We start from the raw sequence: 25,525 nt of genomic DNA, 5'->3' as shown, positions 1-25,525 counted from the left end.
ACATCTTGTCGCTTTTCAGTGACAGTGTATCTTGGTGTGATACTATGTGAAAAAGGAAAATTGATGGATGGATGCTGGATAATAGAAGGGGTGACAAAGGGGCGTTCTGTCTACCTTGGGTCATGCTAGTGTTGGACTGGTCAATTGTAGCCTGTCGGCATTTTTCTAGAATACAATCGAGTCTTTACATGTTTGAAATCTGCCCTCTATCATGATGCGTTTGTATTTACCGGGCAACATGGGCATTACCCTTGACTGCCATGCCTCCCTCGGGTCCCTCGATCCAAACATCCCAACGTTCCTCAGTGGCGTCCTCTCGTGAGACTTTGCGGAGATGAATCGTCATTTGCTCGTCGACATAGAGAGGTGCGTAGTTTCTGTATGAGAACTTGCTGACTGACAAGGCTGGGCCGATGTGGTCATTTAGCACACGGAGCATCAGTGCTAAGGTTAGAGGCCCGTGAACAAGAAGGGCTCTATGGCCGTCGACCTCTTGCGCGTAGACGGGGTCGATGTGGATCGAGTGCGCGTTGAAGGAGAGGGCTGAGAAGTGGAAGAGGTGAGTTGCCGTGGGAGTGAGGGATATAGAGTGAGATGGAGGATGGGGGTCTAAATGTATCAGCACAGTTTACCTTGTATCGTTGGTATAGGAACTTACACTTGATGAGACGAGGTGGCGATGATGTCGAGGTCTCCTCCTCTCTCATAAACACCAACGTCCTCCTCTCCTCAATCTCCCACTCTCCCCTCTCCTCAACTTGATCATGACCAATCCCATACCTCCTCCAAACATCCACAAACACCTTCTCCTCACCCTCCCTACCCCTCAAGCTCACATCCTCCACCTTTTCCCTACACACAACAGGGCTACAGCTAAGCGTCATCTCCCTCCATCTCTTCCCATAGACAACCTCCCCACCCGCCCAGACACGTCTCGTAAACGGCGGTCCAGGCGAGTGATCCGGGTCCGCGCCGTCGGGGATGAGCTTTGATGGGGGGAGTTGGATGGGGAAGTAGACGAGGTGGTGGCCCTGCGGAAGCGGGATAGGCGGGGAAGATATCTTTGGAGAGGATGAGGTTGGCGTTTGTGGGGAGATGAGGTCTGTGAGGGTTGTTGTGAGGAGGTGTGAGGGCATCGGGGTGAGGTAGTCTGGTATTATCTTTGGAGGATGCGCTTTGATGGCTTCCACGGCTGAGGGGAGGGTTTTTGGTGGTGAACTGTATGTCCTGCGTCCGAGGCGGCGGCTGACGGTAGAAGCGCTTCTTAGTGGGATCCTCATGGTGGTTGGGTATTGTTTGTATGCCCTCAGCCCTGTGTTGCTATTGCCAGACGGGTTGATGTCCGGTGGTTGGTTAATGATCAATTCCTTGTGCCGAGTGAGAGCTGAGCTGATTGTTTCACCCGAAAAGGTTACTGCCGCTGATAGCCGACTTTCAACTTAACTGACAATTCTGAGTTGTCGAGTTGAGGTTGTACAATGAGGTTACAATGAGGTTACAATGAGGTTACAATGAGGTTACAATGAGGTTACAATGAGGTTACAATGGTTCACGCCAAGTAGACAATAGGGTTTTCAAGGTGAAGAACGACGCCACAGTTAGAGGCATTGAAGCCGAGGTTGAGGTGTCATGATCACCAGCCATGATGCCCTCTAACTTTCATGGCACTTCACTACACTCAACTCAGGACACAAGCACCGTCAAAACTTTTCAATTCATCATTGTGCCGTGGCACTCTATCAGCTCTGCTGTCTCATTTCCTCCCTCAACGCTGCCGTTATCACGTCTATCGTCGTAAAGAAACATGAAACTTCCCAATCACATCTGGACCAGCCCTGACCGAGTCAATCGGTCAAGGGGGCGCAATCTGGGACATTTATATGGATAGATCTAATTCCCAATTTCCGTCATCAACCAAGTGACATTTCGATCCCTGGTTCTCATCGGGCATCCCGGTTGGACGCCTTGCTGCATTCTCAGCAGCTTGCGAGGGGCTCGTGTCAATCTCTCAGCTGCACCTTTACAGGTACTCAGCGGGAGTCTTGACGTTGTTCTTGGCGGCCCAGGCCTCGATGTCGGCCCGGCTGTTGTTGAGAGCATCCGACAGGGCGAACTGGGTGGGGACACCCTCAATTCGGTGTGTCGAGTTGATGTTCTTGACCAGAGTGATCTGGAAGCAAGTAGCACTGCCCTGGCGAGAGATGATGGTGGAGTAGGCAAGGAAGTACTCCCAGATCTGTACGTCAATTAGCATTTCATTATCTTGCAACACCGCCAGGAATCAACTTACGCGGAACCATCGCTTGCCGTACTTGGCCTCAACCTTCTCACGGTTGCTCATCCAGTTGCGGTACCACCTCCAGAGGGTAGCAGAGTAGTGAACACCGATGGTGTCAATGTGCTTGATCTCAAAGCCAGTGCCCTCAAGCTTGTCGACAACCCAGCCCAGAGGAGTGGAAGCGTCGGCACCAGGGAAGATGTACTTGTTCATGAACAGACCCCAGGTGAAATCCTCGTACTGCCAAGCCTTGCGGAGACCAGCGTACTGGAGGAAGAAGACACCATCGTCGTCAAGCATGTTGTAGACCTGAGTAAGGAAGCTGGAGAAGTGGCGGATACCAACGTGCTCAGACATCTCGAGCGAGGTAATCTTCTTGTAGCCACCCTCGGGAACGGGAATATCACGGTAGTCCATGCAGAGAATCCTGCTCTGCTCCTCGGGAATGCCAACCTTGCGCATGGCGCTGTTGCCCCAAGCGGTCTGGTTGCGGCCAAGAGTAACACCGGTGACGCGAGCACCATACTGCTCACTGGCAAAGCGGGCAAGGGTACCCCAGCCACAGCCAATGTCGAGCATGCTGTCGCCCTCTTCCAGACCGATCTTCTCGCAGACGACGGTGAGCTTGTTGTCCTGGAGCTCCTCAAGAGTCTCCTCGCGGTTGATGTTGGAAATGATACCAGAGGTGTAGATCATGCGAGGGCCAAGGAACCAACCGTAGAAGTCATCACCACGGTCATAGTGGTCACGGACCTGCTCCTCGTCTATGTCAGGTTAGTCGCCGTTGGTAGCAGTCATGAGCGCAGATACATACCCTGAGAACGAGTGTGCATGATGACCTCGGGGATCATGCCAAAGAGGAAGAACTTGATGAGGCCAATGGTGAAGCGGAAGCTAGCCCAGTCATGGCGGTACTCCATGACCTCGAGGCAGTCACCCTTGAAGTCGACTTCGCCGTCAAAGTACATCTCGTGGAAGGTCTCCATGGGGATCTTGTTGTGGCCGCGGTACTTGAGGCGGTCCGACTCCTTCTTGAAGTCGAGGTAGAACTCGACAGGGCGACCAGGCAGACGGACCTTCTCGGTCTTGCGGGGGCTGATGGAGGAAATGACCAACCACCAGACGGCGAGGAGGGGAAGGTCAACAATGAGAGCGAAGAAGATGGTGGTCTTGAGGCCACCACCGACCTTCCAGCTCATGTACCAGGGCACAATGGTGAGGATGGAGATCAGGACATAGTTGTTGAAGGTGTCGGCACCAGAGCCGTCGGCGGGAAGAGGAGCATTCTTGATGGCGGGGAACTGAAGAAAGGTGTTAGAATTGTGTTGAACAAGGCAATTGGCGTTGATATCGAGAGTATGAGGGTCCAATTGACCTCGAGCCAAGCTTGGAGTAGCTCGTCGACTCTCCCAAAAGGACAGCAAACATCATGGAACGGCGCAAAAACTCACCCTGGTAGTGGGAACACCGCAGTCCTCGAGCTTATCAAAGTCGGGCTTGGGGTAGGCGGGAGTTTTGACAAACTCAAAGTCTGCGCCTGTAACGTTGGCGGGCTTTGCCATGGTGTCGACAGATCCCAATGGCTTACCAGAACCTCGTAGATGTTGAAAAGAGAGGAAAAGATGGTAGGAGAAAGAGTCCGCTCTTTTTTGAGGGGACGGGATGGGATGGGATATTTCGTGGGGGAAGGGGAGGGAGCTTTGACCCTGGAGCAATTGGATTGTCACTGCCAATTGAGAGAGGGGCGGTGAAAAGAACAGGGTCCTCGGCAGCTTCTCGGGGCGCCCATTGGTTGGGAAAGGCCACGAACCCCCCCTAGGTTTCCAAGATTAGCGTCGGTAGTGAGCATTAAGGTGTCCTCTCCAACGCCCAATTATAGGGGCATGCTGCTGCAGGCTGCTACCACGGGGGTTCAATGGTGGGCAGATCACTGATTGTCTCGTCGAGATAATGAGTTCCAAGCTTCAATTCATGTCAATTGATCATTCATTGTGCTTCTGTTCATGCTCCTCTCCACCACACGCATCAATTGCTTGCTTACTTCAACCTCGAGCTGCATGTGTGCATCCATCACCACCCACAACCAATCGATCCAGCCTCAATACGCAGGTACAGATTCCACTCCAGCCAGTCATTCTTGCGTTCATCGTCGATCCGAACATGGCCCCAGCCCCCACCAGCCTCGGTTTCTTGTTGCTCTCCCCCTTTTGATATGCGCCTCACGATAACCAGACGGGACCCAGCCACGGGACTTTAGGATCAGCCTCATTGTTTTCTTCTTTATAGGCTAAAACGAGACGAAGAATCGCGGCTGCCTAGCTTTGCGAGCTGGGCTCCATCTCCGCTCAGCTTATGCGCGACAGAACTGCAGACCCATTCTTGGCGGCCACCCTTGATGTCGCATTCGAGGATACGTGGCTCTTTCAATCAATTGAGTCCCAATGGACCGGATTGAAAGCTAGCAGCGCTCTTCAATGAGCCCCTTTGCAGCATCCATGACAAGCACAACATTACCTCGCAAAAGCGCCCCTCGCCTAAGGTACCTAGGTAGCGTTGGACCCTTGGGATGTCATCAAGCCCCTGCCGTCCCCTTGTGCAGCAGCCTCTGCAAGATTATCTGCAGGTATTTCGCAACCTGTCCAGACGACACAACACCGGGCAATTTCCAAGCTCCGTTGCCCCGCCTCACCAACTTTCGGTGTCCGAGGCCCCGAATGTGTCTCCGTGGCAGGATTAGGGTCTGATGCCCTCGTGAAAGAGACACTTTAGCAAATCCAAGACATGGAGCTCCAGAGCCACCGCCGTCAAGAACACGGGGTAAAGCTTCCGCAAACCAGACCACGTTGAAACTCAAATCTGGAGCCCTTGTTGTGTCGGATATCCCCGATACTGGGTCCCCAACGCTGTGGGGAGGGCCATTGGATAACGGCGTCCATCAATATCCGTACCCAGCACAGAGTATCGAGCTTTGAGGCGTCGTAGATGTGGTTTGCTGTCAAATGACGATCCGTCCTTACCAATCCGTACACAGACTTCTGTGGCTGGATAGTTAAGCTTTCGCCAGTTCCCCAATTCATCATCAGGTCCCAAAGATAGCCTCAAAGAACAACCGAGCTGCCGGGGTCGCTGAGACACCGCCCAGACTGGGGGGAATGCCAAGCTTCGACATGGGTGGATGCTCGGCTTACATAACCCTGCCAAGAGCACCCTGACAACCACTCCTACCTACGCCCAAACCGCCGCAGATCCTGTGTCGTCAGGGATGGCACCTGTAACCTGGAGTTCCCTCCTGAAGGCATCGTGAAGCAGTCATGGACCGTGGTTGGGGGCTGGCTTCGAAACTTCTCGAGGCCGAGACGGCCTTGCTGTACCGACCTTGTTTCATCGAGCGCGTTTGAGAATCGTCGCAACCTCAGTTGACGCCGAGAACGGGATATCCCACCGCGCACCAGGCTGCCCAAGAATGCATATAGACCTTCCTCTTGGCGCATTGAATCAACGGATTGCTTTTCTTTTTATCATCGCTCGCTGGTTCGGCCGTATTCTTCGAAACTTTTGTCTTCGTCTTCGTTGGGTTTTCCTCCCACATCAGTGCTATTGTTTGAATATTGCTTGCTGGCCAAGCATTCTCCGGAGACAACCTTTGAATTACCGTTTTCTCGACCGTTTCTCCATCTCTTCCGACATCATGCATCTAATCAAGTCGATTCTTTTCGCATCTTTGGCTGCCTGTAGCACGGCGATGCCCAGCCGACGACAGGCCAACGTCTTGCAGGTCCAGGACTACGCGCAGTTCCAGATTTCCGATGGAGTTGCAGGAAACGCACTCCAAGAGGTCGCCGAAAAGTTCCCGGTCCGTTTTTTGCCAAGGCTCGATGTCGTATTGATTGTGGGCTTACAGACCCCAGGTTGAGCAGTTTCGGGCGAACCTAGCTGGAGTCAGTCAACAGGATTTGGAGATCCTCAAAGCCGCGCGGGAGACAGCAGAAGCCGCCGAAACAGACGCGGGCGGTTTCAATGACGCCATCGCTCAGGTCGGAGAGGATAGTGATGATGGAAAGGCGCTGCAAACTGGGTGAGTCTGCCGCAAAGGTTGTCTGGAAGCTGACAAGATAAGGGGCTGACAGCGCAACAGAAAGATCAAGAACAAAGTACTGAAGCTGGAACTTCAAGTACTTGCTCTCCAAATTGAGCAGGCTCAAGGTGATGATAACCAGGAGAAAATCGATGAGGAGCAGCAGAAGCTAGATAAGAATGTGGCCACGGACAAGGAGGGCGCGGGAGACCAAAGCCAAAGCGTCAACTTTCAGGGTTCGTCACAGCCATGACGAAGAGACCCTCGCTCCTCGGAATGATCTGCCAAAAAGGAGGTCTGGGAAAGGCCGGCTCGCCGATTCCTGGGCCCAGGTGATGTCAAGAGGTTGAAGCTGGCGTTACACAAGCAGGCGATTGCCCCGAACTTGAAGCGCTTGTTTCGGGGCGGGGCATTAGGCTTCAATACCTCCAGACAGCTGTCATCCGATGGTTGATTCTGTCATGGAGGCAATACCCACCAGGAAAGTCGAGAACAGCTTGGCAGTCTGTAATAATCAAAAGCCGCTGCGACTTCAGAACAAACCCTTTCTTGGCAAGCACAGACACGATCCATTGAAACTTTTTCAACAAATGTGCTTGGGCGTCGAATCGATGAGGCTTGATGTCGGCTACAGCTGCGAGTCGTTCCCTACCCAGAAACGGTCTAGGGATACCGATGGACCTCGCCACGAGGAACTAAAGACGGCATTGCAACGGTATTAACCGCCAGATTCCACTCATCGTGGAGCCTTTCAAAATCGTGCTCGTTAGTGCTTGTGCCCGTTCGAGAAAGACATGACGGGCCCCTTTGTGAAGACCCCGGCCGCGGCATGTATGGATTTGGAAGGCACCACCCCGGGCGACTGAGAGCAAGTGCCTGCCTCATAAGGGAGAATTTCAAACTCTCAATCTACTCTTTCCTTATTAGGTAGCTACCTGCCGACTGCAGATGGAGTGACACGGCACGTGCACCCTGCTAGCTAACCTCTGCTTTCCTTCCCTTCCGATCTCTGATCCGCAGCCTCATTCAACTTCAGCTGTTGGCCTGTATTCTGCTTCTTCCAACCAAGGCAGTTCCAATATACAGTCTCTCCTCTTTCAGACTTCTCGGACTTAGCATCTTTGCAACATCGCCCATACTGCAGTCTTATAGATTCCACGCCAAGACTCTCGCCGACTTCCACCCTTCCTTGATCTCCACGGGCAACACCTTATCTTGCGATCACTCTCCCTAATGACATCCACTCGGCCCTCCCTCGGTCCTCTTCATTAGCGTGAATCGGTACTTGACACTTTCAATATCCACAGCTGCCATGCATGGAGCTTCTGTGCCGATGACCTCTCCTTCCTAGGAGAACGGTTCCATACAACAGCCCGAGGCCATCCACTCTGATCCCAAAGAAGACCCCGCCGATCCCCAAGTACATGACGAAAATTCGTTTGATCCATACTCTGGCGCCTTAGAGTCATGTCCGAACAGTCTCGACTGTATCTGTCGCCCAGGGTCCCCCCACGTGCGATTCTCTGACAAGGTCCAGACGTTCATAATCGGCGGAAGTGTATGACCAATCGCCTGAAGAAGTAGTCTGTCCGAACTGACAAGCCTATTCCAGGATGGCGTCTCTGACGATCTAGAGCAGCCAAGAGAGAGAGGCATGGATCCTACCAAGGTACGCTCATCGCAGCAACCTCAGGGTTTTTCTGCAATGTACTGACTGGTCATGTTTTAGGGGACAAGGCCACGCACGTCGCTAGCCTTCAGGTTGAAGTGGCTCCGATTCCCGAGCAAGCGGGGACATCAGTGTCTCACAACCCACCTCATGAGTGCCCTTGCCGCCTGCACCATCCTTCTTTTGACCTTCGTCTTATACGTCATTATACGATTCCTGCATGCCAAACCCTCCGGCAATTGAATGTCACAAAGAACCATGGTGGATCTAAATGGACCGGCTGGGAACTGACTACGGTTAGTTCTTGTTCCTCGCTAAGCAAGAAGTAGGTGGTATAACACGACTGATAATCATTGTATTAACAGTTTACAGCAGGTCGACTTGCCAATGCACCATCCGAAAGCAGGCCCGGCCGACTCCTAGGTTACGAGGCGCCAGAATAGGCATACAGCAGCTTGGTCAACTCATGTCGTTCCCTCAATGCTTTGTGATCTTCAGCACTGTCCTGTGTTTCCTCGGCCTTATGAGTATCATCGTGACCTAGACCCAGTCCACATCCGTGGCCTGGTCATGTTCTCTGCCCGTCCACCAACCATTAACTCGGTTATGCCTGTGATTTCTATTTTCGACCACCTGACATCGAAAGGCTGACGTTATCACATATAGGTACTCCTCACTCTGTTGACAAGGGATCATTAGTAACCTCAATTACTCGCCACAACACTACATTCACCTCCCTCAAGAACATGCGGGCATAGTAAACAGACAGCACTCAGGCCATGGCATGACTAATGTTACTTCGTGGAGACTGATCTAGGTAAAAAGAAGCTGGCTGGATGGGACGGAACAGAATATGCAGCCGCATGGTCGAGACAACTCACACAGCCACCGACTTAGACCGATGCAGCCGAAAAGACGTCAACCTGCCACTCTGGTGCTGTTTCTTGGCTGCCCGTTTCCGATTACGATGTGCGTGTTAGCATATTGCCGAGATTCGGCATCTTGCATGCCCAGCAAGCGTACCGGAGTGCGGTCCCCCGCGGCCGTGATTCTAGGAAGAGCATGGCTCGCCACAAAGAGTTTCTATGGCCATATTTTGATTTATGGCGGGGTTTCCGATGCCAAAGAGGGATTGCAAGTACACTCTCGACAGGTCCATGGTGAGATATGCGCCTCGTCACGGGAACACAATATGCAAGTATCCACGAAGGGTATTCACTCAGGGATTCGTTCCCCCGTGGTCTATGGTCTTCTATAGCACTCGGCACCCACTGTGTCGCATGGCGATCGTGCTGCAGGCCCACAGGTACAAACAGAAACCACTGGGCCATCAACTCTCAGACGCGGGGATCCGATATGTGAGGTTATGCCCGACGTCCTTGCCACCTCACCCCCGCCTGACCACGCATGAAGCATGCAGTGCAGTGGCAGCGAAGACACGGCAGAAACCAAGACATGCAGCCGCTATCTTGCATGACACCCTCACAAGACATGCCTTAATTTCTTCGAAGACGCGAACCCAGAACGCCCGGGCCTCGTTGGATCTTGGAAGAAGGTTGCATCTCACCCCGGTCCAGGCGAATGAGATGGCGTTCTCAAGGTTCCTGGCCGATGATGGCCGGCGCTAGGGCAAGCAAGAAACACCATGACAGGCTTAGCCTATATCAAGTTGAGTTATTCTGCCGTTGACCGCGGGCTAGACGCAACGACCACTGCAGCAGCCCGCAATCTCATTCGGGAACCGGCATCAGTCAACTTCCGATGCTGCCCAGCAATGCGACTTGACGCGAGCGAGGAGCCGACGGGACGGAGCGGGGACGGGGACGGGAACAGAATGGGTGAGCATGGAGCTGATGTCAAGGTGCCTGGGCCGACATGGCCGTGGGTCCCCGGACCTGCGTTGAACGACACCAACGTGAGCCGATTTCCAATGCGTTTCGCATGTCATGCCAGATGGAGAACTGATTGTCAACTTGGCAGGTCGACGAAGTGTGGTGTGTATCTCAGCTACACATGGATACAATGATCATAAATGATGCTACGACATGAGTGGCTTGGAAATGCCTGGCCCGGGCTGGATCCTAGACAACAACAACCCTGCTCTTGGTATGGATATGGACCGCTCCGTTGGTGCCCTGTCCCATGTCCTCACGAGCCGTGGCAGCAGTCCGTCTTTTTCGGATTCTCACGCATGCTACATAGTAGCCGGAAATCTCACCCATGAAATTACCTCGGCCAACCACCTGATGCGGCGTATGGTCTGTCATCAACCAGGCGGTCTTTGCCGCCGGCAAAGACGTCTGCTGGGCTGTCACACGCAGACTCCACCATAATCGAGACGGGCGTGGTAGTCGCCATCGCCATCGCCCTCGCCCTCACCAGGGCCGGGTTCTCAACGCTTTGGGTAGTCAGTCTGGGAGGGTGCCGGGGCGTCCAGGTAATCGAAACAGGAAACATGTTGTCACACGCATCTCACTCTCATCACGACACCCAGGAAACTCGTGCTGTGTGTAACACAAACATACAGGGGTCAGGTGCGTCCAACCGCAGGCCAGGGAGGATCGATCTTGGTGGATCAATGCAGCTTGACGGACGCTATGAAGCTTTGAGATAAGGCCGTCTCCCGATCACTTGGTGTAGTTTCAAGTGGCCGCCCCCAGTCCAGGGATTTGTGGCTCCGCGCGAGAATGAGGCGCTACTTTCAACCTCAACCCGTTTTGGCGGAGGCCGTCGTTGTCGGCCGAGAGGGCCCGCAGCATGAGACGCAGCAAACAGACCATGGATACAGACAGAAGTAGCGGGTCGCGGCAGAAAAAAACTTGCAAACGAGGGACCAGAAATGGGCGAATCTAGCCGGCAAATGTGTCCCCTCATGGACCATCCCCCACACGAGTATCCAATAGCGAGGGCCTAGGAGCAGTCAGATATCAGTTTCCAGAGCCCATGTCACCTTTTCGCCAGCAGTATTGACGCAATGCTGGGATAAAAGAGCCCCGGCTAGGCTCTCTGGACGTGTCAAGTTGCGGGGGAATGGCCAAGCTGTTGGATGCCGGGACCTTGAGGGCGCTGCAACTCGTGCAAACCAGTCGAGGCGTACAGGGAACTGCAGTGCAGTGCAGTGCAGGCTCTGGATGATGCGCCTCTCGTCATCCGTCATGCAATTCCCTCGTCACTCGCCCAAGGTGGCTGTAGGCGGGACATAGGTGCATAGGTACTATGCTCAGGTGTGAGGCGGCTGGAACGAGCAGAGATGGTGTTCCTGCTCGCGCCACCCCCGATGGAACGCAGGCATCCGTTGCTGCGGCACATACTGGGTGCAGGAGAGGAGAACAGAGGTCCGGTAGTAACCTCGCCGTCGCATCGCCAAGGACAGAGGAGCGGAATCTCCGTCACATTGCATCGCTGCCCATGCTGCACCGGGGCCTGGCATGTCCTGTCGTGCCCTGCTCTGCTGGCCTCCTGCTGTTTGCTACGTAGTGCTCATCCCATTGTTGACATGGTAGCTTGGAGCTGAGGTTGAATCACAGCAGGGCAGGGTGGCTTCCAGAAACAAAGGGACTGAGACACCTGGTAAGACCACCACCACCACCCACCACCACCCACCAACCTGGGATGCACAGAGCGGAGGATTTTCCAGCCAACTACATGGCGTGCCTGGCGACACTGGAACGCTGAGTACCAGTCGCTCGGGGCACAGGCTGCATCGTTTCTCCTGCGGCCGTCTCAGCATGGAATTGGACACGCAAACAAAACAGTATTGGGAAAAGAGAGATGAGGAAACTCGTCCGATGACAATGATGGACAGAGCAGAGCCAACTGAGGGTCCCCCCTCCCCTCTCCAAGGCCACAGCATTCCGGGGCCCAGAGACCCCCGTCAGGGCTACGAGCCAATATCCATAAAAGCCGAGAGTCCCGCTAAATGGGCTCTGGGTGTGAGAGCGCGCTGTGCCTCTGCAAGTCGTTCGTTCGTTCGTCAGTCCAGTCCAGTTGAGCCCTACATAATCACAGTCAGCCCCCCCTCCAGTTGCCAACCGTTGAAGCAAGTCGCATTTGTCAAGAGCCTCTTCCCTGGTCGTCTGAGTATAAGCAGAGAGGGTCCTTGTCGTCATCGTCCTCGTGCTGCACTAAGGGACAACTTGTCGGTTCCTCGATTGGTATATTAGGGGTAGGCTTTCCCCTCTGCGGCAGACGGAAATCTATCACTTGTACCTATATTCGTATCCGACACGAGTCAACAAGACACAACAACTCACTCACACGGGCCATTGAAATCGACACAGTGCTCCATGACAGCGGTGGCAACTCCAATGGCCAAGACCAAATCAAGACAGGCCTGCTGGGACATGATGCCACCTTCAACCAACGCAAAGTCGGTACGAGAGCTGCAAGGCCCGGTCAACTCAGCCAACGGCCTCTGCGGACATAGCTCCGTTCACAACTGTTACAACCTTGCTCAGCCCAACAGCACCCTCTGTCAGATGTGCGCGCAAGGGCAGTGCTCTTGAACGGAGATGCCGATATTTAGCGTCTCACGGTCCATGGAGTATCCAGTTCAGTCTCCGGGGCTGGAAGACGACACGTCTTGGCCCCCGCACCGGCTCCGGGTCCCAGATCTCATGAACTCATATCATTAACAAGGAGCAAGAACGCCAAGGACATAGCAAAAGCGAGCTAAGAAGTTGGACCCGGAGCGACGGGACAGATACGCGGGAGTGGTAGCGGGTGGGACCGTCCCCCAATGAGACAGGGTCTCAGCCAAGGAAACCCAGACAAAACCGTGATGCCCACGTGTCTGGGGGGTCAACTGCCGCCATACCGACAGCTGAGCTGAGGGAGGGTTCGGGGTATGGAATGATGACGCTGGTGGAGGACCAGGGGGGGTCGAGGGAGGATAAGACCACAACAACACTGAAGAGAAGCAAAGGCAAAAAAAAGGATGATAGATTTCACAACAACTACAAAGGCGACAATGGGTGGGCTAGGATGGATGGTGGAATGATCAAACGAGGATATCAGTCAGTACTCACAAGGACAACCAAGGATGCATGGGATTGGTGTGTAATAGCAATAGGGCAACCAACTAACTACCTTACTACTCTGCATACGTTTGATAATGCCGACTCTAATACCGGACAGGATTCAGCCACGGCGTCTACTCCCGTGCTAATCCCACATGAAGACCACGCTATGGTTGAGTTGAATCGACCGGGGATCCAAGCGACCCGCTCCGGCTGCCGGTTCATCGACAGGCTAGTCGCAGTCCCGGAGGAGAACTAAGACAAAGAATCACGACGCTAACATGGACCTAACCAAGCCTCAGACCCAGGCACATTCCCCCGAGCGCCAGCCTGTCCCGGTGACTGGGTGGCTGTCGACTGTCTCAGTGACATGTTGATAGCCTCTAGCCTCACGTGCAGTTAGCACGACTCGACGTCCAAGCGAGGGAGTCTTGAAGTCCGGAGCCGCGTGTCCATCGGGGTCCAATACGGACCGTCGAGTGACCGTACATGACGGGGAAGACCGGGGGACGGACGTTTAACGAATGCCGAGAAGAGGAGAAAGTAGAAAAAGCAAAAACACATGAGGGGATCTACAGCAAAACTTACTCGGGGGATATTAAACAAGTTGGGGAGACTAGGGAGCGGGAAGACTTGTGTCAGAGCGGCATATCACACCCAATGCAGCTCTGGCACATTCCCGCCGCCCGCCTCATATACCTACATGTGTATATACGTATATACGTATGTATATTTACGAGAATCCAGAGACAGGTGAAAAAGGGAGAGACAATCATCCCTAATCTTGGCGAGTCCGTCTCCAAGGACCTGGGTCAGACGGGGACCCCTTTTTTAGGTGATGGGTATTCCGAGACATGTGCTGGGGTTCTGACTGGACCGATCTTCTCGAGGGAAAAGCTGCTTGAGTCAGTTCAGGTCATACTGATGCAAATCGAGCCATTCATGTCGGTTTGTAATATATGACAATTGCTCTCGGACGGCCGTTGAGAAAAAGCCAGCCTCTGCCGGAGCGGAGAACGGGCGGAGAGCGGAGGCGGAGCCAAACTCCGGCGGTCCCGTCCAGGTGGCTTGTTGTCGGCCCGTGGCACATGCAACTGAGTACCCATACAATGAGGCTAGTTAGGTAGAGCCTCACCGTTGGTTATGTTGACGCTATTCTTCCTCTTTGTTGGTTTTCGAGTAATCATCCGTCTGTCTTCCCTGTGCGGCTGAGTGGGCAAACATCAATGCGGGCACCCACACAGAGCCTTTTGCATATGCAGCAAGCCAGAAACGATCATCAGGATCGTCCTCTCCCACGTCCCGGATATTTAATATCCGCCGTGGAGATGGCTAAGGATGCATGTTTGTGTGTATGTGCGCGCGTGTGTGTGCTTGTCTCAGCATGACATGGATGAGGCGAGACTCAGGTCTATTCGACATGCGAGTATGGTTACACTCATGCGTCTGTATGACATTGACTGTCTTGTCTTGGTTGGATACCACAATAAAAAAGAGGAACGCGTGCATGGGTGCGTACCACCTCAGCTTACCTTGTCTGGGGCTTGCGAGGCGGAATGTGCATGTTCCATACAGACCTAAGAGTCAGCTCGTCAGGGTCATTCTATGTTCGAGGCTTATCGCAGAGCATCACTGATTTGGGATCAATTCCACGACTAGAATCACACGTATGTATCTTTGTTTGTATTGTATACTGTTGTCTATACTCCAAAATGTCCCGAGATATCCATCCCCAGACCAGGCAACGCGTATGTAGATAGTCACATCTACAAACCGTGCCTCAGAAAACTCCACGCTGGTATCCATGCGCCGGTTCCGATGACCTGCAAGGGATCAAGTGCTGCTACACAGTAGCCGCCATGTTGTTTGTTGTTGAAAAGAGTTGCCTCCCCAGAAAAAAGTCCGCTCATATAAAATGGTCTCCAAACGTCCGTCCCCAGAGAAGTTCAAAAAAGGTATTCACAAGAAGTTTAAAGGGGTAGATGCTTGCACACCTATAACTAGATCATCAGTCCAAAAATGGATCAGACATCTAGTAGAGGGCGACGAAAGCAGCCACAAGAGCGGCACCGAGGAAGCCAGACGAGGCAACAAGGCCGTTGGCAGCGGCAGTGGGAACGGTGACAGGAGCAGACTCAGAAGGAGAGCCACCGCTGGGGACGGTAGGGGGGTTCTCAGGGTTCTCGGGGTACTCGGGCACGTTGGTGCCAGGAACGTTGAGCTTGGTGGTGCGGGTGACGGGAGCAGTAGGGCCAGCCTTGGTGGTGGTGTTGCCAGCAGGGTAGAAGGTCGTCTTCACGCTGGGGACCTTCTTGGTGCTGGTGCTAGAGGTGGAAGTGGAAGTGGTGGTGTTGACAACGGGGATCTCGATCGAGGTGGTGGTAGGGGGGGACGTAGACAGAGGTCGAAGTCTCAACCTCGGACGAAGTGGTCTCGGCCTCAGAAGAAGTAGTCTCAACCTGAGCAGTAGAAGTCTCAACCAGGACCTCGGTCGAGGTGGTGGTGCGGTAAGGGCAGTCCGACACAGTAGGGTTGCACTGGGTGAGAGTGAGGACCTTGGTGGTGGTAGAGGTCAGAGTGGTGGTCGAAGGCAGGCCGTAGTCCTGGGCGGCAGAGAGAGAAGCGCCAGCGGCGACGACGGTGAAGATGGTGAAGCGCATTTTGATGTTTTGGTCAAAAGTACAGTGAGTGCTTTGTTGATGTGTGTCTGAAAAAGACGGTGTTGACTCGAAGTAAAGTCGAAAGCGATTCTTGTTTATTGCGTTGAGCAAAAAGGAGAGAGTCGTGCAAGGCACAAAGATTGTGTATCAAGAACCGTTTGGAAATGAAGGTATAGCACAAAGCTGCAGAAGTGTCGTCGAGACAGTACAAGCGCAAGGTGAGGAGAGAAACAGGAGGGAAACAAAACAAGGTGTGGAGGGCGGATATCCAGCCTGACTTGTAGTTTTCGCATCTGGCAGGGCGAGCGAAATCTCTGCTTACAGAGGCTCCGGGTCCCCTTCGTCAACCCGCCGAGAATCCTTCTGGTGCGCTGTCACCTCATCGCCCCCGGTTGGTTGGCACTGCTACCGGTCCCTGAAAGTTCGACCTAGCCCCGGCATCCAGGCAATCTTGCTCCCAGAATGGTACCCTGCATCCCCTTCGCAATGTCATGATTGGGTCCAAGAGAAGGCGGCAACCCGGCCGAGGATCGCGGAATGCCTTCGCGGCTGCATCTCTGACTGGCTTGTTCCTGAACTAGAGCCCTCATCCCGGTCAAACTCTGCTCAGGCCCCGGTCCGCTCCCTGCAAGGGCGCTTCGGCTGCTGGGTAGCCCTGGCATAGGCCTTCGGCTCCTGCCAGCGCACCAATCAGATGTTGCGCTCGTTGACATGGCCACGTTTCGCTGGGGGCTTGATGGGTCTCGGAGCCTTGCCAGCGCAATGACACTCTTTTTAGCACTCTCCTTTTGCGTGGTTTGTGTGTCCTGAGATGGTGGGACCGCGGCTAGCCAATGTCGTCCTGGTGAGTTGAAAAGAAACGGCTCATAACTCGTCGGGAGAGAGGTCAAAGTCTAAACCACGCAGTTCGAGCCGAGGGAGAGAAACTAGAGTCCATGTGAGCCAAGAGAAGATGTGAAAATTTTGCACGGCCAGCTCTTGTGTGACCCTGGCCTGGCCCCCCCGATGCAGCTAAGACAGTTGATTAAGATGTTCGGTTGCATCGCCGGACATTCAATTTCCAAGACCCATGGCAAGGCCCAGGGGCGTCGTGTCCAGCGTCCCACGATGCTGTTCCCCGGCCAAGGCTCTGAAACGCTTGGCCCGGACGCCTCTGACGACGTAATTATCCCGCCATGCAGCGTAAAGGCGATGGCCAGTTGCTAGTAGCAGAAGAGTCTCATCTTGAGATGCCCCTCTCGAGTCGAGTCAAGCACCTGCGCTTGCGGTGAAGGGACATGCGACCGTTTGCATGTCTAGGCTAAAGTGTGTGCGCAAGGTTTGAGCTACCAGCCAGAGAGTCCACTGCGGAACGGTACTGACTGGCAGCCACACCGAGAGCCAAGACAAGAGGCAAATGGCTAGTCAGGGGCCGGCGTGTTGGGAGCGGAGCGGCACAGCCAAGACCAGGCTGCTTAGCGGCATCCTCTCACCGACGCTGTGAGCCGCAATACCGTCTGTACACAGCATGAGGGGAAATGCGAATGGGGAACGATACTCCATAGTAGACTTCTAATCTCGGACGTTCTCAGTCAGGGTCAAGGAGAGATGCGACTATCATCTGCAGTCCCCCGTATCGATAAATAGATGGGGGCGGGGATCGACACGAGATTACTGTGCTCAGCTCTCAAGGGTTTGCTTGCGGCGGCAGAAGGTACAGTATGGTACAGGCCACTTGGCTATCTTTAACTCAATGTCTTGAACTTGGAAGACTGCTGGCCTCTGGCGATGGACTTGGCGCAGGAGAGTTGGTGATTTGCCCGCGAAGCGTTTCAGCCCGCGTCACGGGAACGGGATAGATGGGATGTGCTGTGCTGCGTTGTCCATGCGTAAATTGCTGCCATTTTTGGGTGTGTCTCCCAATATAGGTACTGTACTGAGGAGTCGGTGTGGGTTCAGCTGCGGGCTCTAGGTAGATGACGCTTGCGGTGAAGGGATCTTCCAGGCATGAACGAGGAGATGATCAAGATTGACGATGTGAACAAAACAGGATTCGAAGTGAAAAAATAGAAGAGGAGAAAGAGAAGGGTTGGAGACGAGAAAAGCTGGAGGATGAAGGAAGGGAGAGCTGACGAATGGTGGGGAAGACGCCCCTTCCTTGTGCAGCTTTAGCCAGCTCAATACGAGTCTGTGTCTGCAGAGAAAAGATACCGTACCAACGCAGATATGCAAGGAGAAGGCGATAACATGTTTACCGCCCAAAAATAGGACAAGTTGTTAGGTAGCTATTCTGTGAGGCATCTATAAAGGCATGAGGCCCATCACCAACCTCTTTGCAGGTGTTGGCAACGGGGGAAGTCAGCCATCTGGGCGAATGTCTATGACGTCCACTGTTGGAGCTGGTACAAGGGATTGCGCGGCTGAAACTGTTCGACCTCCAGATGGCAGGTCAATACAGACAATTAGAGCCATTCCCATTCAAAATTGACTCTTCGGAACTCGTCTCCCTGCTATTTCGTCATCAGAAACGGCTGGTACCTGAGATTCAACTCAGCTCAGGCACTCGGAGTTTGAAGGATGGACCCCTTCTGTGCCCCGCCCCCGCATCATTCCCAGTCACCAGCCTCATTTGGGATTATTTGGGGGGGCTCAGGAGACGGGACCTCCATCCCTCTCGTCTCCTATTCTTCCATGCAGCTACCTAATTACCTTCTGTACCTTAGCTTACGTAGCTCCAAGAACCTTGCTCTTCCATCAACAACTATCAAGACTGACACTTATTGACTGCGACAATACACCTATCTACCTAACTAATAAACACCCTAATCCATCTCCAGCATGTCGAACCCCTTCTACGACGATCCCGCCCTCTACATCTTCACCTCCCTCACCGCCGGCTCCTCCCACATCGTCACAGCCACCTCGCGCCTCGAGACCATCCTGCGCGCCAACCGCATCCCCTTCAAGGCCGTCGACATCGCCTTTGACGACAAGGCCCGCCAGCTCTGGGGCCGGAGAGCCGGAAAGGATGAGAGCGGCCGCGTGAGGAAGTTTCCCGGCCTGGTTCAGGAGGGCTGGGTCATAGGCGTATGCGCGACTCCAAAGCTTGCTTTTTTTCCCCGTGATGCGATATGACTGACAATAGCGATAGGATATTGTCGAGATTGAAGAGTGGAACGAGTATGGCGAGCTCAAGGAGCACGTCAAGATCTACTACGACGAGAACACTATCCCCAGCATCCACCAGAAGCTGCCCGACCCTCCGCTAAAGAAACCCATCTACCCGAACCCCGTCCCTACTCAAGCATCTCAATCTCCGGTCGGAAAGGCCGTAGCGGCAGCTGCTGCTGCTAAGGCTGCGGCACCCAAGGCCGCGCCCGCCGAGAAGCCCAAGGCTGCAGATACAAAGAAGGAGGAAAAGACGCTTCCGGTCCGCTCCGTCGCAGATGAGGCTGCGCAGAAGGCCAAGGACCTTCGCCTGAAGGCTCTGCGGGAAAAGGTCCACGGCAAGGACGGCGCCAAGCCCGCCGCGGAGAAGGCGGGAGCAAGCAAGGAAACTCCCAAGACTCCCGCCAAGGCTACCCCCTCCAGCAGCAAGACCGACGGCCTCCAGTCCCCCACGTCCGGTTCGTGGACAGAGACCGATGCTGCTAAGAATGCAGTCCAGAGCCCCACGAGCGGTACTTGGAAGGAGACAGGCGCTGGTTCCCTGTCTCTAAAGGGTGCCACCGTTTCCGCGGCGAGCAAGGACGAGATCAAGGCTGTTGAGGCCAAGACAGCGATCAAGGAGGAACCTGAGCTTGAGAAGAAGGCAGAGAAGAAGGACTCTGATGACGACGATAGCGACGACGATAGCGACGAAGAAGAGGACGAGGATGATGACGATGACGATGAGGACGACGACGACGACGATGACGATGATGATGATAGCGATGATGACGATGATGAGAAAGAAGTCAAGAAGCCTGCAGCCGCAGCTGCAGCAGCGGAAAAGGACAAGCCCAAAGACGCCAAGAAGTAATCCACATCAACATTAGAACAAACCCAAAGATAGTTGACATTCTCGCTCAATACTGGAGCTGATGATGTACACGACTCTTTATTAGAGCCTCAGTTAATATCCCGCCGGGGAGGTATATCCAACAAAGTCTAGTAGTCAAGGTGCAACCCCTTTGCTCGCTCATTATACAAGGGCCTATATAGTCAGAAGATCCTCACTCATCTAATACAACCCATCATCGTCGCTCGCCGTGCCGTCTTGAAAGCCCATGACAGCCTTTCCCTTGCCCTTAGATCTTCCATTAAGATCATCAACCTCATCCTCCTCGTCAAATTCATCATCACTCGTCAGGGCAATGGCCTTGCCCTTACCCTTGCCCGCGACAGCCTTGCCTTTGCCCTTTGACGACGTCGATGCACCTGACACAACGCGCTGGGACACCGGGGCGGGCTTGTCATCCTTCTCTTTCTCCCGACCACCCTCAAACATAGCCCGAACGCGCTCATAGTGGGACAGTTCGCCAGCGCTAACACTAGGAACAAGTTCATCGTTGGCAGCCAAGAAGTCCTCCTCTGTAACCATGACAGCAATGTCCTCCGGCGTGGCATAGTGATCGAAGTAGTAAGCGGTCGAAATTGGGTGCTGAGTCGCTGGGTCGGCGTTGATAGCTTTGATATTGGCGTCCACAGCTGTAGCTTGGCGCGTAACGGCCTTGAGCATGGCGTCACTGCAAAGAGCGTAAAAGTCGGCACCAGTATAGGTGAATGGGAGGCGCTCTGCCACAGAAGCGAGAGAAACTGAGGGGTGAAGAGTGAACCTAAAAATACATTAGCATCAAAGTGTGTCAGAAACATTCGTAATTAACTCACTTCCTTGTCAGTGCCTCCAAGATGGTCTGTTGCTTGTCGTTCGTGTCAGAGACGCCTAGGTAGAGCATCTTGTCGAATCGACCAGGTCGCAACAGGGCAGGGTCCAAGAGGTCGGGTCTGTTGGTCGCGCCGATAACAAAGACACCACCACCCGAATCATCACCACCAGACATGCCATCCAGCTCTGCCAAGAGCTGAGACACGATTCGGTCCATAACACCGCCGCTGTCGCCCTGATTACCTCGCTTCGGAGCTACTGAATCCAACTCGTCAAAGAAGACGACGCAAGGTCGAGCATCTCGGGCACGCTGGAACACGCGTCGCACGTTGGCTTCAGACTCTCCGATGTACATGTTGAGCAGCTCAGGTCCCTTGACACTGAAGAAGTTGAGACTGTACTCGGTGGCGATCGCCTTGGCAAGCAGCGTCTTTCCGGTTCCAGGAGGACCATAGAACAGAATACCCGATCGCTTCTTCATGCCCTTCGCGAAGAGCTCGGGGCGCTCCAGCGGCAGTTGAATGGTCTCGGTGACAGCCTCCTTGACGTTGTTCAGGCCACCAACATCGTCCCAAGTGACGTTGGGAATCTTGGGTGCGCCAATTGAATCAGAGAAGTTCTTGCGAGCCGCCTCCACGGCAATATCAAAGTCCGACTTGGTCAAGCAGCGTGCAAGAGGGCCACCAGCAACCTGGACGTCTCGCACAGTAACGGTTGTTTCAGCGTTAGTGTTCTTGGTCGAGAGCTTCTCGAGGCGAGACTGCTGGGCGATTGAGGCTCGTTCAACAACGTCTACCAGATCACCTGCCACGAGGGCTGCAGTCTTCAGGGCGATCGAGTTGAGATCGATAGAAGGCTCGAGGCTGACGCCCTTATCACTGATGATAGACTTGAGGATGGATTCACGCTCCGCCTCATCGGGTGCTGTCATTTCAAGCTCATGCGTGAACAGTCCTCGGACGCCATCAGGCACCTTATCGACCTCGTTCGTGGTGGCAATGAGCACTCGGGTGTCCTCTAGAATCTCCTTGATGGTGGCCTCGATCCGGTCAGCTGTCAAGGCTTCGATATGCTGGAGAAGCAAGCCGCAGCAATCAGAGCCACAGCTCATAGCACGCTCTGCTCTTGTTCTAAGGAAGCCTTCTGTCTTAACATCGCTTCCACTGCCGCTTCCCTCGCTCAGGATATCAAAGGCGTCAATCGTATACGTATGCAGGCCCATATCAGAGCAAGCACTGGAAGCGAGAGTTGACTTGCCGATATTGCGATGCGTAGAAGTCAGCAGGATTGCAACGGGTGGCATCTTGAGATGAATTGCCCTTGCGCTCGTGGCAGCAGCAATCAGCTCTCTCAGCTGACGCCTGAGGGGAGAAACGTATGGCAGCTCGGGCTCCTGAATCGCAGAAGGCGTAGATTCAGATGCTCTCCTGGGTGTCTTCTTGAGACCGAGATAATATTGCCAGGTGCTCTGCTTGATACCAGGTATCCTGCTTGTCTCAAACCCTGAGCCGTGCATGGCTACGGACGAGCTATCGATGCAAGCAACAGATCCCCAGAAGGCATCAGCAGTACCGTCTTCGTCCTCATCGGCCTTTTGAATCTGGATATGTCCAACCTTGAACCAGGCGACACTGTCGAACCTCGAAGGCTGCTTTCCGGTCTCCTGGCCGCCTGCGGTGAGTGCCATCACATCATCCACCTCGGAGCCTCCAGCGCCGGGCATCTCCTGGAGCGTGCGGCCAAGTTCAGCATCGACCGGCACGGCGATGAGATCTCCGCTCCGGACTAGACGGATCTTCTGCGCAAAATATCGCTTCAGGCCACCCAGCACGGCGGTCTGGAATGCCCTCTCTGCGGAGATAGGGGTTCGGATATGGTGGATGGTAATGTCCCGAGCATAAGGAGGCCGCGCTGCGCTGGTGAATCTGGGGATGGTACCCTTGCCTTGGTAAGATGCCTTCTTCAGGGGGGAAAGTCGAAGATAGGAAGCATCGTCAAGATTGGCGAGGAGAATTGGAGAGGCATAGGCCGTAGGGCTAGTGGGTCGCTGGATTTGCGACTCAAAGAAAGACAGTCTTCTTTCTCCGTGCTTCGCACTTGGAATCCTCGTCATAGGTCGCTGAGAATAACCCTCTGGCAGACCATATACTCGAACAGGTCGCCACTTGGCAGGTTCCGAGTCTGCCTGTCCAAAGCTTCCCAGGCCAAAGGCGCCGAATCCATTGGCAGGGGGCTCCTCAGCAGCCTCAATCCTAACCCAGTCGCCAGAAAAGCATCCTATCCTAGTTAAGGACGATACATCGACATAGATTCTGGCTTCCTCGTCATCTTCCAGGGATGGCTTTGGGTGAAGCAGATCTGAAGGAATCTGCTTCATTAGGCCCTGAGCCTTGAATAGTCTGCCTCGTGGTCTATCCGGTCGAGCAGTGGTTGCGGTAAAGTTTGAAAAGACAGAGCCAGGCGTGGCAATGCCGCTAATGCCGCTCACCTTTCTGCCACGTAGAGTGCCCACAGTCATTGGTGTTCCCGGTTGTAGCGTCGAAACTCCACTGGCATTGGTCGTGGGCAGAGTCGGAGCTTGCAGAGAGATCATATCATCCATCGAGTCGTCCGATAATTCGTCCTCTTCAGAGCCCGACAGATCGGTTTCGGTTTCAGTGGCAGACTCCATCCCTTCGGTCGTGGTGCCTGACTTATCCCGGTCCTCAGCAGCAGAGTAGAATTGGTCGGTGCTGGTATCGTATTCGTCCTCGCGAGCGCCATTGAGTTGCTGGCTCGCTGATGCGACGCGACGGATCTGCTTGGTGTGAACACGGCCGCGCATAAGAATGATCTTGGTTGACTCGGTCAGGATACCCTGGGCGACTGGCTCGCACAGCATGATCTTGCCCGGGTTCGGCGGCACATGGGTGAGAGGATGCGGAGGGAGAGGAAGCGGAAACAAATCACCAGAGTGAACGACTTTTAGACTACTCAGAGCAGCTCTGAGAGAAGTCACAAGGCGCTCCTCTGGTGACGAGTTGCCAGCGCTTTTGCCCCTGCCGTTGGTAGGGTGGTCTCGATAAAATGTGCCCTCCCCATTCTCAAGCCTCTTTGTTAGTTCGCTCTCCAAGCTCACAAAGACGGTTTCAAGCGGTACGGGAGCAACATCGAGGACGAGAATCTCGATTCCACCTCGACTATGGCTCGACAGCTTGGACGGAGCAACCTGTTGCAGGGTGACGGCGAAGCTCTGGAGGGAGGCGGACGAGGGCGAGAATCGGACGGTCGAAGGGGAGAGAGTAGAAGACTGTATTATCGGGACAATGGACCACGGACTGTCGGCCGGGCTCGCGTTTGGCGCCCATGGAGCGATCGCGATATGATGGATGTTATTCTGGCCAGCGCCTAAGCAAATCCGGGGTTAGTAACCTTCTAATGCGGTGTATGAGTTGACATTAGCATCTAGGTACTGAGGCGACATACCATCACTAATGCTGGGGAAGAGGTCGTGGAAAATGTCCTCGGACACAATGCCGACATCGCTCTTGATATGGTCATCGAGGATGAGCTTGGCCGCGATGGATGGCTTGTCTTGACGACGTCTGCGGTTTCGTCGCTTGGCCGAGGCCACAACGGATCTAGACGAGCTTGCCATCTTGATATGCGGGTTGAGGTAGGGCGTGGGGTGGTGATGATGGAGCTGGCGGTCGAGAGATGGAGCTTCAGGCGCAACGCGGGGATGGTTGCATCGCGATCCGGAGCTTCTGGAGGGACGGTGTGGCAAGAGATGGAAGGAGAAAGTGTTAAGCAACACACTCGGGGCACGCAGTCACTTTAGCAAGAGACAATTGAAGCGACAGGTGAGGAGTTTTGCCGAGTCGACGTCGTCACGGCCCCAGATTCCGAGGTGCAAAGCGGTTGCCTTTGCGACTGGAGATTGGAGATTGGGATGTGGCTTCCGTTTCGGCTGCGGCTCAAAGCGACCGAGAGGAAGGGGGACAGAGAATTTGGCCTCGGCATTGGCGCGCGACACGGGGGAGAAGCGGTACGTACCCCGACCGACCGCGGAGCACGGGCGCGGGCACGGGAAGTACGTACCGGCTCTCCGGGGTAAAAAAAGGGTCAGCTGTTGAGACCCTGGATTGACAGAGAAACAACAGTTTAGAGATCAGATGCTATTATTCCATGTGGTGCACGATGATCGTATTCGTGTAGTCAGTCTAGATGAGGCTGATATGATACTCTTATTCGGAGTCTTTTCATCTATCGTCAGTTTTGTTATCTCCTGGTGAGGTCCGAGGTTCACGATGACGCTCCATTTCCCCACGGACACTTCAAATCATTTCCCCAAGAACAAGATGAAGCCGCCACCCAGACAGCGGCGCCGTCACTGACACGCAGACACGTCCAAGATTTTTATCAAGTCCAGGCTTTGGTCGTTGGCAGTGCAAATTAGCTCTTGCAGCCTGATCGGCCGGAATTGAACCAGGCGTGATGATCCCAGCCCCTTTTGTCAACTTCACATGCTTCGAGCAGGGATCGTCCGCCCTCCACGTCGTCGCAGTCTCCGCCACAAATCCGGCTGCTCCCTGGCAGCGAGTGCGAGTGACAGACTTGACGATTGCTAGCCCACCCTCCCTCTGCGGCCCTTTCAGCGGCGCTTCCAAGCCCCCCCTTGTATCAACGCCCATGACGCAACCATATTTCGCAGCGAGTCAGATGTAAGGGCCCTTACACCGCCGCCAACTTTCTCGCCATCCTCATCTTTGAAACGCTTTGTCTTGTAAACAATCGGACGACAAAAGGGTCCTGAAAATCCACACAGAACATCTCGGTATCCGTCCTTTATTCTTGTCATCCAATCACGGCTCTACCCCTTCTCAAAGCGGAAGTTGGCCACCGACCTACCCTATTGGTCCGGTTTTGTCATCTTAACGTTCACCATCCCACCCTTTCCCCTCGAACATTAATCTTTTCTTGCTTCTAAAGTTTTCGAA

The 25,525-nt window shown here is 54.1% G+C and overlaps 6 protein-coding genes across 6 annotated transcripts; 2 read left to right on the top strand and 4 right to left on the bottom strand.

The window, feature by feature from the left end:
• Positions 1 to 226: 226 nt before the first annotated feature.
• MRS44_010166 (uncharacterized protein) lies at positions 227 to 1,280 on the bottom strand (the record flags this gene model as incomplete). The annotated part of the gene is made up of 2 exons (XM_046276497.2): positions 227 to 609; positions 659 to 1,280. The coding sequence occupies 2 exons, from the start codon at positions 1,278 to 1,280 to the stop codon at positions 227 to 229; spliced, it is 1,005 nt and encodes a 334-aa protein (XP_046131389.2).
• A 740-nt stretch (positions 1,281 to 2,020) lies between these two features.
• MRS44_010165 (uncharacterized protein) lies at positions 2,021 to 3,840 on the bottom strand (the record flags this gene model as incomplete). Its single annotated transcript, XM_046276498.2, has 4 exons — positions 2,021 to 2,236; positions 2,291 to 3,042; positions 3,093 to 3,579; positions 3,730 to 3,840. The coding sequence occupies 4 exons, from the start codon at positions 3,838 to 3,840 to the stop codon at positions 2,021 to 2,023; spliced, it is 1,566 nt and encodes a 521-aa protein (XP_046131390.1).
• A 2,126-nt stretch (positions 3,841 to 5,966) lies between these two features.
• On the top strand, positions 5,967 to 6,606 carry MRS44_010164 (uncharacterized protein; the record flags this gene model as incomplete). Its single annotated transcript, XM_046281282.2, has 3 exons — positions 5,967 to 6,131; positions 6,187 to 6,353; positions 6,414 to 6,606. The coding sequence occupies 3 exons, from the start codon at positions 5,967 to 5,969 to the stop codon at positions 6,604 to 6,606; spliced, it is 525 nt and encodes a 174-aa protein (XP_046131391.2).
• An 8,466-nt stretch (positions 6,607 to 15,072) lies between these two features.
• On the bottom strand, positions 15,073 to 15,700 carry MRS44_010163 (uncharacterized protein; the record flags this gene model as incomplete). Its single annotated transcript, XM_065620020.1, has 2 exons — positions 15,073 to 15,405; positions 15,458 to 15,700. The coding sequence occupies 2 exons, from the start codon at positions 15,698 to 15,700 to the stop codon at positions 15,073 to 15,075; spliced, it is 576 nt and encodes a 191-aa protein (XP_065476209.1).
• A 2,817-nt stretch (positions 15,701 to 18,517) lies between these two features.
• Positions 18,518 to 19,700, top strand: MRS44_010162 (uncharacterized protein; the record flags this gene model as incomplete). The annotated part of the gene is made up of 2 exons (XM_046269940.2): positions 18,518 to 18,766; positions 18,831 to 19,700. 2 exons carry the CDS (start codon positions 18,518 to 18,520, stop codon positions 19,698 to 19,700), a joined length of 1,119 nt encoding a protein of 372 aa, XP_046131393.1.
• A 201-nt stretch (positions 19,701 to 19,901) lies between these two features.
• Positions 19,902 to 24,183, bottom strand: MRS44_010161 (uncharacterized protein; the record flags this gene model as incomplete). The annotated part of the gene is made up of 3 exons (XM_065620019.1): positions 19,902 to 20,496; positions 20,549 to 23,933; positions 24,012 to 24,183. The coding sequence occupies 3 exons, from the start codon at positions 24,181 to 24,183 to the stop codon at positions 19,902 to 19,904; spliced, it is 4,152 nt and encodes a 1,383-aa protein (XP_065476208.1).
• Between the last annotated feature and the right edge of the window lie 1,342 nt (positions 24,184 to 25,525).

This window comes from Fusarium solani, assembly GCF_023522795.1.
Source record: "Fusarium solani strain SB1 chromosome Unknown bctg00000006, whole genome shotgun sequence".
NCBI classification, from domain to species: Eukaryota; Fungi; Ascomycota; class Sordariomycetes; order Hypocreales; family Nectriaceae; genus Fusarium; species Fusarium solani.
The sequence above is the reverse complement of the archived record's forward strand: the minus strand, read 5'-3'. Positions and strand labels throughout refer to the sequence as shown.